The 18,229-nt window shown below is 34.4% G+C and overlaps 1 protein-coding gene and 2 long non-coding RNA genes across 3 annotated transcripts; 2 read left to right on the forward strand and 1 right to left on the reverse strand.

Moving 5' to 3' along the window:
- The first annotated feature begins 2,957 nt into the window (after positions 1-2,957).
- LOC113737233 (benzyl alcohol O-benzoyltransferase-like) lies at positions 2,958-6,990 on the forward strand. Its single transcript, XM_072068728.1, has 4 exons — positions 2,958-3,136; positions 3,193-3,388; positions 6,045-6,137; positions 6,253-6,990. The coding sequence occupies exons 1-4, from the start codon at positions 2,958-2,960 to the stop codon at positions 6,988-6,990; spliced, it is 1,206 nt and encodes a 401-aa protein (XP_071924829.1).
- Positions 6,991-7,958: 968 nt separating this feature from the next.
- Positions 7,959-17,290, forward strand: LOC113709735 (uncharacterized). Its single transcript, XR_011815849.1, has 2 exons — positions 7,959-9,815; positions 16,898-17,290. It is a non-coding gene; the product is annotated as an uncharacterized lncRNA (long non-coding RNA).
- Positions 11,984-16,625, reverse strand: LOC140008484 (uncharacterized). The gene is made up of 4 exons (XR_011815850.1): positions 16,238-16,625; positions 14,126-14,185; positions 13,831-13,920; positions 11,984-13,726 (listed from the first exon to the last, which is right to left on the reverse strand). It is a non-coding gene; the product is annotated as an uncharacterized lncRNA (long non-coding RNA).
- Positions 17,291-18,229: the final 939 nt, after the last annotated feature.

Consider the following 18,229-nt stretch of genomic DNA (forward strand, 5'->3'; position numbering starts at 1 on the left):
GTGCTATCTTTGTTGAATTTTCATATTAGAAGGAAATTCCTCCCATCTACTCTATTGTTGTATTCATTAATGCAGCTTTATTTAAATGAAATTATCTTGTAAAAAACAAAAAGTGAACTTCCTATGGAGTAAAAAAAAAACTAAATTAAAAAAAGCGCTTCTCTCACAACTCTGCCCCCCACCTTCCCTGGCCATGCGTTGTACCAAGTGTATCTACTGCTATGGATGGAACGACAGTAAACGATAGCAGCAGCTACACCGATAAAACTTGTCAAGCTCCCCTGACCAGTCCAGCTTGAATTGCTAATTAATTTTAGCTCTTCAAATACCAAAATTTCTAACATGCACAGAGGTGAGAATCACTGTGAATAGCCAATCTCACTTTTAAATTGTTAGGATAAAAATTAATCCAACTTGAATACTTTTGTTTGTTACCATATCTGGTTGGGATTCTATAAGGTGAAGTTCTACAGTATATAGGAAAGACTTCAAAATATCAAGGTGGCACTTCGTTATTAAAGACCTAAAAAACATACATATTGATAGGAGGATGAACTTGATTTCACTGTTGCAATGGGACTGTCAATTGCTGTATGAATGGAGAGAAGGAAACAAAAATACTGATCATTAAGATTGACGTGCGCGGGGTATACATATCAATTTAGTTCATCCACAATCAAGTTTTACATTTATAAATTCCTAAATACCCCACACGCGATTTATCACAAGTATACGAATCGTGAGCGAGTATAGGGTATTAAGGGTTGATCCCACAGAAAAGATTACAATTACCGGTGTTTTTTGAACTCCCTTATTATCTAGACTATCATAAATATAAATTAATGAAAATAACACTAGAAAGCTCCTAGAGATATGGAATTTCTTACTACTCTTGCAAATGAGATTACCGGTTAAATGAATGTTATTATCTTGACTAGTTATGGCGTAATTTCCAAATATATGTGAAACCTACTCTCGTAGTGAATCAACTATACTTGTAACTAAATCATACATACTCTCGTGGTTATGAATTAATTACAAGTTCATTTCTTGTATGAAATTACATGAAACAAGTCACTAAAGCCACATAGGTGCACCTCTACTCTCGTAAGTGTACTCCCTAGGTTTGTCACTTCTTTGAACTAGTGTTAAATTCAAAATTTCATTGCAAACTTAACACCTTAAGATTCTGAAGAAGTTTAAGATGGATGTGGTTAAACCAATGATGACACCGGTTGAAGAAAAATTGAAATTAACCAAAGATGGTACTGGTGATTTTGTTGATGCTACTTATTTTAGGAGGTTGGTGGGGAGTCTCAGATATTTAACTTCTACGAGACCTGACATCACTTATGGAGTTGGTTTGATTAGTAGATTCATGGAGTCTCCACGCCAGTCTCACTTGCAAGCTGCTAAGAGAATTTTGAGATACGTTCAAGGTACGCAATCTGACGGTATATTTTATTCATCTTCACATGATAACAACCTTGTTGGATACACTGATAGTGATTGGGCTGGTGACACAATACAAAGGAGAAGCACTTCTGGTTATGCATTTTACTTGGGATCTGGTGTATTTTCTTGGTCCTCAAAGAAACAACAGGTGGTTGCTTTGTCCACAGCAGAAGCGGAGTACATGGCGGCCACAAGTAGTGCTACTCAAGCACTTTGGTTGCGGAAAATGCTTGGATTCTTACAACACAAGCAAGATGGTCCTACCATAATACTTTGTGATAGTTTGTCTGCTATTGAGTTGACAAAAAATCCAGTTTTTCATGGACGCAGCAAGCATATTGACATCAAGTATCATTTTATTCGTGAGTTAGTTCAAGAGCAAGAAATTGCCATTGATTATTGTAGAAGTGAAGATCAAGTAGCTGATATTTTGACAAAGCCGCTCAAATTGGAGATGTTCATGAAATTGAAGAAGATGCTCGGCATGGTGAAATTTGAAGATCTTGATTTAAGGGAGGCAATGTAGGAATTAAATCAAGATTATTATTTGTTAGTTGGAGTTGGTTGGAATTAGTATAGTTCAGGGCTACGTCTAGCTAATTGAGTTCAAGTCTAACTAGGATGCTTGATTTCCAATTCCAATGTGGTCTCTGATTATGGAGACTTCGTGCCTATATATACATATGTGTAGTACTAGTCTGATGTGTGTGTCATATGTAAAGTAGCCGAGAATTGGAAACAATTTGAGAAGTTTGCCTCCTGAAGCTTTTGTCACCTTTTGTTTCTTTCTTTAGCTGTTCCGTTTGTTTATAAACATTCCGCTGCCAAGCTATTCCTTTGAGTGTGTGATTTGCTTATATTATTTTATCCTGTGGGTTTGTTTCTTACAGTCTAGGATGACAAGACTGATGATTTAGCTACCTTCAGAAGCATCAGTAGTTTTGCACTTCGTCCATGACATAGATGTTTTCAAAGATTTCAAGGCATAAAGAACTTATTTTGATATTTTTGGACTTTGTATCAAAACTCATCCTTTACTCCTCAATCAACAATCGACAATTATCACTGTTAGGTTCTCTTCCCTTATCCAGGTGTACATGTGAAGTTAACTTTCCACATTTAATTTAAAACGCCAAAAGTTGTTATTCTAGCCTGGTGTACTTGTGAAGCTAGTTCCCTGCTCAACTATACATGTTTCAATTCCGTGGCTTTTTTATTGTTCGATTTTTTGTTTCAATCTTTACCATGTCTTTATTTTGTTTTCCATCACGATTATTCTTTTCTTGGAACACTATGTTGCTATATCAGATATACCACGTAACATGCTCACACAGGGTAACAAAATAGACAGCAAAATAGAGATTGAAACCAGAGATGGAATAGAGATGGTATAAATATGAGAACGCATAACAAGACTTAGCAGGTACCAAACTTCGCCGCCTCACAAAACAAAAGGCACGAGAAAGACAGAGAGAGAGAGAGAGAGAGAGAGAGAGAGAGGGATGGCAATGCAATTTCTAGTGAGACACAAGGAAGCAGAGTTGATTGTTCCTGCAAAGCCTACTCCCCAAGAAATAAGACCACTTTCTGATATAGACGATCAAAAGGGCCACAGATTTCATTTAAACGTGATTATGTTTTATAGCTATAATCAGTGCATGGGCGAAAAGAACCCAGTTGGGTGATTAGGGATGCAGTAGCTAAAGCACTTGTTTATTACTATCCCTATGCGGGCAGGCTCATTGAAGGGCCTTCAAATAAGATTCTTGTCAACTGCACAGCTGAAGGGGTGGTGTTTAGAGAAGCTATTGCAGAGGTTAGGCTCGATCAACTTCGTGACTTCATGCAGCCACCATTTCGTTACTCAAAGGAGTTCTTGGTGGATGCTTCTGGCTCTACAGAGATCTTGGAGAGTCCGTTGATGTTGATTCAGGTGAGCAAAACATTCAGGCTAACTCTGGCCTCTTCGTCTTCCGGCCAAACCGAATATCTATGTCTGATTATCTACAAATTGCTACATGACCGTGTACGTTCTACAAGTGGTTTTATGTAAAGTAAAAAATAGATAAAAGGGAAAATCGTCCAAAACGTCCCTCACATTTTGTAAAATAATTTTTTTCGTCCCTCACTTTTAAAAGTGTAATTTTATGTCCCTTACATATTCACATCGGTCAAATTTAGTCCCTAACTAGGTTTCCGATCATTTTTTGGCCGAAATCCATCATGTGCAAGGCACGTGATCATTTTTTAAGGGTAAATTTGTCAAATTATATTTTACATAATCTAATCTATAGTCCTCCATATTTTATAAAATAAATTTTTCGTCCCTCACATTTTATAAAATGATTTTTTTATCCCTCACATTTCACAAAATGAATTTCTCCATCCCTCACATTTCAAAAAATGAATTTTTCATTTCTCACTAATTATGTGTGTGAATACATTTTTTTAAAACAAATGCATAAGTCTATTTGATTTTGCTTAATAATAATAGTATAAACACATGTATGTAATTGGGCCCAACTTGTGGGCTATTTTCTCTTTTTTGTATGATTATGACTAATATTTATCAATAGAACCTTAATTTGCATATTCTTATTGTATTTTGACCGAAAATAGCTTTATTGGCCAACTTGACAATGAATGCAAGATTTTTTACTAGCTAATACCAGATGAAATCAAATGATCACGTATAATATATGGTATTCGTATTGTTAAGTGAAATCAAATAGACACATGCATATATTTAAGCTATTCGTATTATTAAGTAAAATCAAATAGACATATACATGTGTTTAAACAAAATGTATTCACACACATATTTTTTTTTTTTAGGGTTTCCCTCAGACACATAATTAGTGAGGGATGGAAATATTCATTTTTTGAAATGTGAGGGATGGAGAAATTCATTTTGTGAAATGTGAGGGATAAAAAAATCATTTTATAAAATGTGAGGGACGAAAAAATTTGTTTTATAAAATGTGGAGGACTATAGATTAGATTATGTAAAATATAATTTGACAAATTTACCCTTCAAAAATGATCACGTGCCTTGCACGTGATGGATTCCGGCCAAAAAATGATCGGAAACCTAGTTAGGGACTAAATTTGACCGATGTAAATATGTAAGGGACATAAAATTACACTTTTAAAAGTGAGGGACGAAAAAAGTCATTTTACAAAATGTGAGAGACGTTTTGGACGATTTTCCCTAGATAAAAAGCACACCTGATTGCAGTGACTGACCCAGACATACTCTAAAAATGTGTGAGCATATTATAGCATCCACCCTTTTGTGCTTTTTCATAAATATTCAATTAGTCCCTCTATGATTTTACATCTATTTACATAATCCCTTTGTAGTTGTATAAGTGGATAGACCTTCATTCTATTTAGTATTTAAATGAGGATAATACTGCCATTTCAATTAACAACATCACTAAGATCTTTTGCGTCAAATTTTCATTTTATAAAAAATGACAAAGTGGTTAATTTGTAGATATTTTGAAACTTAAAGGACTTATATGATAACATAAGAGACATGGGGGATAAAAATAATTTATACTTTAAAATAGTGGTAGTTAAATAGTCAAGGAAACAATCCAAATATGTGGAGCTATAGCGTTTTATTTTTTGGGTAAATTACTTTTTATCCCTCCATGCTTTGATGTTTTACCACATAATCACTTATGGTTAAAAAACTTATCTATAACCCCCTTGTGGTCTAGATTAATGTGTTGCTATTAGTTTTGCCATTAAAACTAATGGTCAATAAAAAAAAAGTTAAAGTCAAACTAATAAATTGACAAATTCATTATTTCACTACTTTTTTCTCATTTTTCTTTTTTTTTTCTCTCTTTTTTTTTGGGGAATAGAATCTTTGAAAACCTATATTTTTGCCCACAAAATATCAATTTTCTTCAAATACGAAAGAGACGGAAGGGAAATAAAAATAAATAAATAAGAAACAAAAAAGATGGAAGGAAAATATAAAACAAACAAATAAGAAAAAAAATACCAAATTTTTTTTGACTACAAATATCATTATAGGTTTTTAAACCAAATTCTTAATGGTATTTTCTAGTTCTTATTTATCTATTTTTTTCATTTCAATTCTTTGAACCAAATACGGACGATGACATTTTAATCCAAATATAAGGGGTTTACATATAGGTTTAAAACTATAGAGATATATGTGATAAAGCACCAAACTAAGGGGATAAAAAGGAATTCACCCTTATTTTTTTCATTCGGACAAAAAACTCCACTGACCACTGTATCATGAAATTTTATACTTTAGTCATTCAAATTTTTTCTTAATTCCAAAATGGTACTAAACTCACAAAATCAGTATACTAGTGGCTATTCTGTGTAATTTGCTGTTAATCCTAATAGAATTAGCAGCACTATTTCTAGTCTTGTTATGTGAATTTTAAGTACATAAAGTTATCAGTAAAATGAACTTCTCACAATATTGAGCAATTTTCACTTGAAAGCTCCAATTATAAATTACAAAATTCCTATTTATTTACAAACTTTACCAGAAGGCTTTTTTGTTGTCATTTTGGTTTTTTGGGGTCAAAATTCAGGTGACCCGCTTAAGCTGTGGTGGACTTGTCCTTGCTATTCGCATAAACCATACAATTAGTGATGCAATTGGCTTGGTCCAGTTTCTGAATGCTGTAAGCCAAATATCCAAAGATCCATCGTCAGCACCTTCTCCATTACCTGTGTGGCAAAGATGGCTCTTAAGTGCAAGAAATCCACCATATGTCACGTGTGCATAATGAGTTCGAGGTGGAGAAAAACAGTAATAGCTGCACTGAGCCTACAACATTGGACTCCCCTCTCAACCTTGTACGCAAAAGCTTCTTTTTTGGAGCACAAGAGACAAAAGCGATCAAGAAATATCTTCCACCAAACATTCCTTATGCGTCAAAATTTGATTTGGTAACTGCATTTGTATGGAGATCAAGAACAATAGCCTTACAATTGGATCCTGAAGAAATCGTTACTCTTACCTATGCAGTCAATGTTCGTGGTAAAAATAAACCAAAGTTGCCTAGTGGTTATTATGGCAATGGATTCGTCTCTCCTGCTGCAGTCTCAAAGGTCAACCAATTGTGCAACAATTCATTTGTCTATGCATTAGAGCTAGTGAAGAAAGCAAAACATCAAGTTACTGAGGGCTTCATCAAATCGGCCATTGACTATAGTGTTTTGCATGGAAAACCAGGGTATTCTACGTTGTTGAAGGATTGGATTGTTTCGGATGCATCAAGAGCTGGAATTGACAAGGTAGATTTTGGCTGGGGAAAGCCAATTTATGGTGGAACCATGGATGGAGGGCCAACTTTTAATATGACAGTTTATTTGCAATTTCGAAATAACCAAGGGGATGATGGTTTGGTGGTGCCAGTGTGCTTGCCTGTTGCAGCCATGGAGAATTTTCAGAAGGAGATGGAGAAAATGATCAAGGGGCCAATGGACGAGTGCAACAAATTTTGGCATCCTAGGATTATATCTATGCTTTAAAGCAATGATAAAATCATCATGTGGGGACTTTTTGGAAATTATATGTCTACTTGGCTTTTCTTGAAAATTTTGACTTTTATTTTCTTATATTAAGCTTCTATTATTTTCTTTTTCTTTTTGGTTTTCGTTAGCGACAATAAAATTCTTATAATAAAGTGAAACAAAATTTACTGATACCACGGGTAGGTGAAGAATTACTATCAATCCTTTTAAATATAACCAAAAATTCATTGAGACCAACTTGTGTACACCAAAGTGGAATATTCCTTGCCACGCTCAAGAATATTACGAGTACATATAAAGATATTTTATGACTAATTTCTATTACAACTTTGACTATCAAAATTTAACAAGCCTAGTTGGATGTCATATATACAAAATTTGATATTCAAATTCAAATTCAAATGATATGGTATTTATCCAATCCTATTTGTATATACATTAACACTGTAGGAAAAATTAATCTTTATAGTTTACCTTTAATAACTTCAATAAATATAAGATTTTCCTTCCACAAATATGTAGCGTATTTACATGCACAACTATAGTCTTTTATTTGTTAGCCTAAGGACATGCCTATAATATTCATTTTCTTTTATTTGTTTTCATCACAATTTTCTTCAAAATTGAGAACTTTAGCTACAAAATTTGTTTTCATTACAACTTTAGGATCTTCAGTGCATTCCCCAACTTTAGGACCTACAATTCTTTCTAGACAAATTCAAGCTAACTGACGGGCATTTTACATACGTGCAAGCTGTAGACACCAAATTTTTGTCAATTTTTAATATTTTCTCAAGATTTTTCTATTTAATGAATTATTTATTTTCTAGCATTTTAATGTGCATTTTTCTCATTTTTGCAGGTTTACTTGAAAAAAAAAAAGAAGAAAAAAAAAGTGAGAAAAGAAAAGAAAAAGAAACCAAACAAAACAAAAAACAAAAACAACAAACAACAAAAAGAAAACAAAAAAAATCATCATAATCATTTTCTCTACCAAAATACATTTAACCCATTTCACACTCAATTGCCAGGGACCTTTCTTTTCATTGGCAGAAGTCATCATTTCGGAAAATCCTACACACAAGCTCCATTTTTTGGCTACAAGTCCCTCTCGGCTCTCTCTGGAAAAAGGGGGGGAAAAACAGACAAGGAAAAGAAGGGAGGCTCTCGAATCTCTCTCTGGGCTCTCAACCGAAAAAAAAGAAAAAATTTTCCCTCCCTCTCTCGGCTAGCTCTTAACAGACAGGGGACAAGCCACAAAAAAAAGGCTCTCGGCTCTCTCTGGGCTGGACCGAAAAGAAGAAGAAAAAAAAAAGAGAAAAAAACTACTTCCTCAATCTACTCTCTCGGCTCTCACAGACGGAGGACAAGAAACAAAAACAGAGACAAGGAAAAAAGAAGGGAGGCTCTCGGCTCTCTCTCTTGGCTCTCTACCGAAAAAAGAAAGAAAGGCATCAAAAAAACTTCAGCCAAGGCAATTCCACTTTCATTGAGGTATTTTCCAGTTTTTTTTTTTAAGCATATTAGATGCATTTTGATTTTAATTTATCTTGCTTTTGCTGGTTTTTATTGTTGTTGTTGTATTGCTGAAAATTGGGAAATGGCATGAACTAGATTGAGGAAAAGGAAATGTTTTTTATGCATGCATGTTAACCGTTTGAAAAAATACCAAAATGAAAAGAAAGAATCTTAGGGGACTGTTTTGATTTATTTTAGTCCTTTTATGTTGTTTTTCTTGTCAAAATAAAATCATATTTGTATTGTAGGAGTTGTAAGAGTGTTGTAGTATAATTTTCATGATTTTTGATGAAAGATATGGTGTTTTGAAAAAATAAAAACTGAACTGATTTCTTGGCATTTTGACCACTTTCGGCTCACTTTTTGTAAAAACTAACTCCGGAAATGGAATCTACGCGAAAAATCGAGTGAGGGGTTGTATTTTGAGGATTTTTTGGTGACCGGAGAGGTCACCGGCGGTGGCGGTCGGCGGCGGCGGCGCCACCGGCAGCCGCCATGGCCGCCAGCTGAAGCTTCTTCAGCTGGCCGAAGGAGAAGAAAAAGAAACGGATGGGAAGTAGAAGAAGAAGAGAAAGAAAAAAAAAGAAAGAAAGAAGAAAGAAATGGTTTGGGCTAATGCTTTATCTTCGGTTGGGCCAAGAGTTAATTGTGGTTGGGTTTTGGAAATGGGTTTTGTTTTATTTCTTTTGGGTTTCGGTTGGTTTAGAAGGTCTGAGCCCATGTGTTTTCTTTGGTCAGGCTTGAGTGACAAAATGAAGGGCTGGCCTTGTGTTTTGGCTTGGACTTTCGGCTGGGCTTAGGTAGTATCCGGCCCAAATAAATAAAGTGATGGCCCAGTGGCCTGTTTTCTTAAGAAGATCTGCTAGCCAATTTGCACTTTAGCCCCTGATCTTTCAAGTACTTTCACTGCGGCCCAGAACATTTTAAATTCCTTTCAACTCGGTCCTTATATTAATTTCACTTTGGTCCCTGAATTTTATCTTTCATTTAATTTTGACCTCTAAACTTTGGAAAAATATAATTTTTGTCCCCAAAAGTTTTTCAGTTTTTGCAATTCAGTCCCTGATGAATTTTGACTCTCTTTATTATGATTATTTCTTTTCTTTAATAGCTAATTATGTTACTTTTGAGTATGTTCAATTTGTAATTTTTAGATATTCTTAAATTTATTTACGTTTGACATATTGAGGTGAATTTTCATTATTATTAGTTTTTTTCAATTAAATTGGTGCCATGATTCTTTTGTTCATTGTGAGTATAAATAGGACAATTTGACTCCATTTAGTCACCACTTCAAACGGGAGGTACCTCTATTTTTATTATTTCAATGTCAATTACGTGCTCTTATGTGCTCTTATGTGTTCCTATATGTTTATATTTTTATATGCTTTATTTATTTGATTTAAATATTCATTCAAATTTTCTTACATATGTTTTAGTTAATTTTTTACAATGATTCAAGAGGCATTTAAATACCTCAAAAATGTAATAGATAGGATAATTAGATTTGTTTTATTATATTTTTCCCTTCTAGATTGTAGTTAGGCGCTCCCTGATGTAATAGATAGGTTGCGTGTTTATGTGACTTATGTGTTATGTGTTTTATCCGCTTTTCTTAGGATTTTGGCATCTAGATATTATGTTTACGTGTTATGTGCTACGTGCTCTTATGTGTTTATTTGTTTTAATTTATGTTTTATTTGTTTCACTATGAATTGTTAATGCATGACGTCACCACACTAGTCCAACGCTAGTTGTGGTTTCTCCCTCCGCTTACTTGCTAGTCCAACGCTAGTAAGGACTTTTAGAAATGGGCTAGTCCAACGCTAGACCCTTTAGGTCATCTTGCGCTAGATTCATCTTTGTATGCTATTCAGTACATTTTCATGCATATTTTCGTTTTTAGGATCTTTTCTCATTTGCATGATATTCCCTATTATATTATCCCCTAACCGCTATAGGTGCTAATCATGTCATTTAGAATTGCATCTCATTTAAATTAGTTCATTTGCTTGTCTATGTTAGGAGAATTATTTTTCAAACATGGGAAATGGGTGATTATAACTTTTTAGTTTAAATACTCTATCAATCCATGTATAAGAAAATTATGTCACGAGTTTTTGCCTCCCGTACCCTTTATGTTGCATTCCATTTTTCTTTGATAACTTATATATATGTATATAATTTAATTTATTTTCTTTTATTTTAATTTCATTATTCGCATATTCGTGACACCTTCAAGGAATTATTTTGGCCCTCGCAATTAATGCGATTGGTTCAATTAAACCCTTGAATGAACATTTTGTCCCTTTCGATATTTTTATAAATTTAGATTTGCATCCATGTAGGAAACATCCAAATATGATAAAATTAAGGGTTAGATTAAGAAAATTTTGATTAAATCTCGCAACTAGCTTAGACTAGGTTGAAAGGGTGCCTTAGATTTGAGTTAATCGAATCTTTGCCTTCCCTTTCTTCAACCGTGACTCCCGAATCCATTTTCTCTTGTTTTCAAAGACCTGGAGTTGTCGAAAAGGGTTTTTTATTTATTTATTTATTTATTTATTTTATTTAAATACACTTTTTGGGTGACTTGGTACACCCAAACTCGATACCAAGTGGCGGCTCCTAATTTTTCTTCAAAACCCTTTTAGACTAAAATTTTGGACCCAAATTGTCGCATTTTTTTAAGTCCCATTTTAGGTCCTTTTCACTTATTTTTGAATGGAAATCATAGCTTTTATAAATACCTATTTTTATACTTATATTTTCCATCGCGAAAAAATGGGGCGCGACACAAGCTAAAAAATACCGAATTACACCCGTTCACTGCAAGTATACAGATCAACTAGTAGTTTAGGGTATATATCGGGTTGATCCCACAAGGAAGAGTGAACAATTACCGGTATTACTAAAGCTTCTCTATTATTTAGACTATCAATAAATTATAACAAATTTAACCTACTGAAATTATACAAAATGACAAATAAAAGCTCCTTAGGTTGTAGTATCCCTAACTACTCATGCAAGTGTTATATTTGGATCATTGAATACTACATCTAGGCTAATTATGGTGTAATTTCCTTATGCATTTGAATCCTACTTTCGTAGTGAATCAATTATACTTATAACTAATCCATACCTATTCTCATGGTTATGAAATTAGCTACAAGTTCATTTCTTCAGTGAAATTACATGAAATGAATCACTAAAAACCACATAGGTGCACCTCTACTTTCGTGAGTGTACTTCCTATGTTTAGCACTTCTTGAACTAGTGTTAAATCTCAATTTTCATTGCAGAAATAACACCTTAGATAATCACAATTAATGGTACCAGATTAATCATGATTTAAAGAGCCAAAGTGCTAAATAACTTGCTCAAATCGTAGCAATCAAATAACCAAACAATTAACACTAACAATCATAGAAAGTTCAACCAAACCCAAGGTATAAACTTTAGAAACACATAATTAACACCAAAATCCAGAACTTGTATATTAACTAAACTTGGAATCAAATACAAAAGATAAAGAGTTTGGAAGGAATACAACCCTTGTCACATGAGCTTTCTTCCTTGCCTTCTTCATCCTCCATTTTCATCCTAATCTAGATAATAAACAAGAATGGAAAAGCTACACTACTCTATACTAAGCTAAACTAACACTAGGGAGATGAAAGAGCTACATTTCTGCAGCTTCAAGCTTTCTCTCGTAGCTCACTCTCTATTTTTCTGCTATGAACTCCCCTCTCCTCTTTTTGGAATGAATTTGGCTCTTTTATGATGAAAAGGTGGTCAAGAAATGAGGATTACATCTCCCTTTTACAGCTGGGAATGTTTCTCACATGTCTAGCATCCAATGTGAGTTGGTGGAGGTGAAATTGAGTTTTACGCGTACAGCGCAGCCTTTTCTGACCACAATCCGGCCAGTGATCCGAGCTGCTACAGTACCTTGGATCCGTATGGATCCGAGCTCGGTTCCACTAACCCAGAATCAACCGAGGGTTCGGATGAATAGTGGATCCGAGTGTGGATCACTTGCTCTGTTTTTGGCCCAACTTCAACCAATCTTTTCTTGATGTTAGAGGCTGAACCAGCTCATGTCTAAAACACGAAAGTTGTAGCCTTTTGAGTTATCTTTCTAATGCATCAAGAATCACCTCATTTGGATCTGTGTAGGCTGAGATATGACTGAAATACCCTTGCCTGCTCATTGCCCTGTTCCAGCTTCGACCAGTAGAAATTTGCTATTGTAATTCGGCATTTTGACCTGGAAAACCTTCAAACGGGATTTAGATGTCTTCACCAAAGTTGTAGATCTATCTCTTATCTTCAAATGAGTTCAAGAATCATCCCTATCCGATCATTGTAACTCAAGTTATAGCCGAAATACGAAAATGTATCAAAACTGTCAAAATACACAAAATCCCACTAAAAAGTGATAAAAACCTCATTTAATCATTTAAAAGCATTTTTCACCAATTATAGCCAAAATGATTCATTTTCTTCCAATAATATAACTAAAGTGACTAAAAATAATATAAAATATCATACAATTATTACGTAAATTAGTCACTTATCACTAACTTCGCTCGTAAGTTTACCTTTTTGGAATTTACGTATGATGCCTCAATAGTCCCCTTCAAGAATTAATAGCCGTCCAAATCTAAATATCTTTTGCCAAAGTGAGTTATTTCATGTCGCAGTTGTGACGACCCCACCTCCTCCTAGGGCATACCCTAGAAGTTAGCGGATCACCTGCCTGACTCTCGCTAAGACTTATTAATTTCACATTAACTTCAGAGATAACATTTTAATAAACTATTATTAATCTTACATTAATTTCAGAGATAACATTTTGGTGTACCAAAACCACACAACTAAATCTTTTACAATCCCAGGTTTAATACAAAGCCTAAACCGTAATAGGATACTAGAAAATTTACAATCATAAAAGGCTTCACGTTCACACCCTAAGTTTCCTCGTTCGTTTCCCGACTACCAACACTTGTAAGGAAAACAAAACTACAAGGTTGAACTAAAGCTCAGTGAGGTTCAAAAGTGTATAACCAATCATATTACAAAAACATTTATTAAACATAACTAATCAGGTAAGCAATTCAATAAGGTAAACATTCAATTAAAAGGATACAAGCTCCTTCAGGGAGACATTTCAATGTCACTACACACTCCGCCACAATCACCCCCTTATATCCTTCAAAACAATAAACAATCCCTTATATTCATTAATCAGTTCAATAATCTCCACACTTCAGGGTAATACTCGAGTATACCATTCAGTTGCTCAAGGTAGCTAACCTGGTCGATCAAGTCCTTTACTGGCCCGACTAGATCAACTAACCAAGGCTTAGGGCCCAATTCAGCCGATGTGATAAAGTACAGAATGGCCTACAATCATTCATGCACAATCCAATCAATAATTACTTCGATATACATTTCAGTTCATTTAGGCAATAGCGGTAAAGTACGCTCTAGCCTTTTATCAGTAATTCAAAACCAAGTAAAATTTTATATCATTCATTTAAATCACTTCATTTACCAATGCACAAGTAATCTTTCAAATAAACAAGTACAAACACTTTAGAACACTCACCAAGTTTCCAAATAAATCACTCTTGAGTCTCGGGTTTGTTTCTTGGCTCACAGCTACTTCCTGAGACAATTTCATAATTCAAAGTAATTATATAATTTGTAGATATTCACTTATTATTTATTACCCTATTATTTGATCGATTAAAGTCAAGTTTGACTTTAAAATACAAAATATAATATATTTACTATTTTTTTACATTTTATTTCAAAATGTATTAACTTTATTATTTTAAACTAAGAATTATACATTTTTCCCAGGTTTGTATCTTTATATAATATTTAAATCAGGAATATATCTTTCTCAATTCAATATTGATTAATTACAGCTTATAGACGCTCTGTTTGTTCCCTTTTTTAATCAACTAAACTCTAGGTTGTTTGTAAATTAAGTTTTGTTTCACGCTACCAGCCTCCCTTAGGTTCTAGGGCCTTTAAAATGTTCTTGAAGACATGATTAAGTGATTAGCAACCGTCTTATGTATCTAATTATAATAAATTGCCTTAAGGTTTCCAAAATAATATAAGAGTTCACTTCATTACTATGTTAGCTGTTAAATCAAGTTCTAGCAATATACTTCATAATTTTCATCAATATTTCATCTTCTACTTGGTAAAATATTAATCACTCAGTATTTACCCCGTCCCTGCTGAAGTTGAATCAAATAACATGTACTATTAACACATAAACCCAACAAAACAACAATAAGTTCCGTTTTTAGATAAATGTAACTTCCTAGCAATGTACACAGTCCAACATTCATTGTTTCCCTTAAATCCTTCCTTTCAATTTTATGTTCCAACTAGATAGACAAATCATGTTTATTAAGCCATAAGATAGCCTTAGTCAGATCGTAGAAAATTTTGCACCAAACTTAAAAGAGAAGCTGATCAAGACTTTTCCCCCTCAGCCATGATGTACTTCAGCATTCTAATTCACAGCTTCCTCCTCATTTGCTTTAGTTTAACTCTATTCACGGTGCTAAATGTAGTTACTAATCACAAGGCAACCTTAGTTCCACCTGTGGATGTTCACAGAGTTAGAAAAGGGAAGAAAAGCTGCTCCAAAAGCTGAGTTCCTTCCCTTTAGTATCATAGCAGTTTGCATCAGCTTCCTATTGCCAAATTTAGCTAAACTTCCTAAAGTCTTCTGATTTCCAAGGCATCTATCTATTAAGTTAAAAGATTAACATGTCATCCACGTATTCATTAGTAAGAGTTCCAGAATTAGCAACATTAAATTATACAGCCTGCTTCTTTCCCTCGGCCAAGCTACCTGCAATCAGTCAAATGCACTTGTCCTGCTATGTTCACTTTAGTTCCTACTTGTTTTGGTCTTGATTGTTGAGGTTTAAGGTCTATATGACATGTTACAACTTACTATGCAGGTTTTGAAACTAAGGGTTTATAGGGAACACTTAGCACTTCTACCTGTTCTACTCTGTCAAGGCTAACAAGTTCAGCAGACAGTCATTGTGTAGCTACCTTTTCTCCTTTTATTCCTCCTCAGTTTTCTACTCCAGATCATCGTACAGGGTATATTGATTTAACTACCCGGTATCCTAAGTAAAGTGTAGCAGTTTATGATCAAAATTTAGAAGGAAAGCTGAATGGAATCTCAGGTCTGCGCAAGACTGCTAAATCTGGTGCATAGCAGCCTGCACCAGATTACTTTCATGCACACAGTTCTAATTTTTACAAGCTTCTACAGTTAATCCTTCTTTATTACTTAAAGCGGACGTAATTCATACATTCCTAGCCATACAATTAGTACCTATCTCACGGTTAGAAGTCAGAACTTCCTCTTAGCAGACTATCGGTTCTAAACAAAATTTCTCCTGCAACAAAACTTAGTTTTTCTTGGCTAGATTCCAGCACAGACAACATGCAAATTCAAATATATCAGATGATTAAGAGGTTGTATACAATTTTTCCATCGTTCACGGACTAAAATTCGAACATCAGTTTTCAGTTTCTTCCAAATCTGTCCAACAGTTTATCTCCTTCAAACAGAATTTCACCTTAGCTAAGAGTCCATTTCTTGACTAAATTCTCATGCAGCTCGCATATTAATCTATTTATACCGAATGGACAGAAGATTATTGCAGGTTCTTACCTCTTCTCCTAAGGTTTGATACCGCAGGCTGTTCAAATTTTCTGGTCCTAATTCCTCAAGTCTTAACTCCAATTCCTTCTGCTTCCTTGCAGCACCTTCCTTATCTTTGGTTGTTTGGTGATAAAGCTAGCTATGCTCTTGCTCTCACTTCCTCACTCTCTCTGTTTTTCTCTCGATGTTAGCTTGATAAAGAGAGGGACTGCAGTTTTGTTTTGCTCCCAGCCACCGCCCCAAATTTAACAGTTAGTTTTCTCTTTTCCTACTCGGTCATCGCTTGGATTTGGCAGATCATTGGCTGTGAAATTTTCCTTTGGTTTCTCTCAATCACCGCCCAAACTGGACTCCTATTTACTTCCTCAATTCCACCGCTTAGGTTTAGTAGTTTTGATGGCCATTTTCAATTGATTGTCCTTCAGCCACCGCCCAAGTTTCCTTGCAAATAATGTACCTTACTTCCTTAGGCCGCATGATAGTTTAACCAAAATTCCAAGGTTGGTTTAGTCTTTCAATTTTAGTTCATTTATTTGCCATGAGTCCGTAATTTTATTGATAGAGTGTTAATTATTAGTAATTTTATTATTAATTTTTCTCTTTATCCTTACCAAATATTATTTTAATTGTTAACATATACTTATATTTAGTATTTGGATCTAATTTCAGGAAGTGAAGCAGAAAAGTGCTAAAAGGGAGACTTTCTTGAGAAAAATACTACACACGTGGGAAGCTTCCAAAAGATCTACAACCCTGGCTCCACAATTTTGCTACAACGGAGCCCTTTCCTTTGCTGACTAGGAGTTTTACTATCAATAGGACACGAAAAAACAAGGAATAGGGGATAGTAGCTTTACCTTTTGTTTTCTTTTCCTGATTAGAGAGGAACTAACGAGGAGAAGGCCAGTGATTGTTTGAGATTAGATGGCTTTGTACGTACTTTTCCTTCGTTCCCTTTTTTGTTCCCCATTACTCTCGACTGGAGCAAAATTTCAAATTCTCTTTGACTATTCGAAAAAAGGATACCTTTGAAATCAATTAAATCGCGTGGAAATTTTCTCATGAGGCGTGGCTAAACTCTTCATCTAGTCAAGGATCAACGCGACGACGCAGTCCCGAATATCTGTGAAATTGAATTAGTTTTCATGCATTCCTTAACTTGTTAATATTTGCACGTTTTCTATTTGAAATTCTATGAGATTATTATTGTTGATTGGATGTTAAGGGCCCAATATTCATGGTGACTTGTTAATCTCTTGCCAATTTAATCAACTAAATCCGTAATTGTTTAATCGATTAATGTTAGTGGCAACTAACGTTTATACACACTAGGGGAGCGTGCAATCTGATTCAAATAACCCTCATAGCGTGTTATTGATTGGGGTTAGGTTTTTCTAATTTTTAATGCAATTAGAAAATTAATTCCTACGGTCGTACTTAGGAGTGTTTTCTAGTTAGAGGTAATCAATGGTCGTACCTTGATTATTAATAAACTAAGAAAAAATTAGCTGTCAGAACTCGTTGGCGACTATAACTAACTTATTAATAAATTAAGTGAACCCTCCTTGCATCAATGATCGGATGAGTAGACTGTGTCTGCGAAATTGTATCCTTGGTTAGAATTTATCTATTTTTGATTTAATTCCTGTTTACATTCGTATTAGTTAATTATTTGTTTTTAGTTGAGTTGTTTAATTGCTCTTATTTTTATTTCGACAAAATCCCCCATTGCTAATTGGAATTTCAAAAAGACAAATAGCCCAGTCCCTGAGGAGACGACCTTACTTGCCATTTATACAAATCAATAATTCCTTGTGAATAAGCAAGCCCATTCTGGTATATCGGATTAAACAAACTCTTCGGGAACAGGGTGAATCAAGTAACCCATTGCACATCCAGAGTCCCTGCTCTAGTACTTAGAATCAGGTTTTGATTACTTTAATTGGCAACTAGGTTTATTTTTATTATTGCACAGGCATCGGCAATTTGTCAATTTTTGGC

Source organism: Coffea arabica, chromosome 1e (assembly GCF_036785885.1).
Source record: "Coffea arabica cultivar ET-39 chromosome 1e, Coffea Arabica ET-39 HiFi, whole genome shotgun sequence".
NCBI lineage: Eukaryota > Viridiplantae > Streptophyta > Magnoliopsida > Gentianales > Rubiaceae > Coffea > Coffea arabica.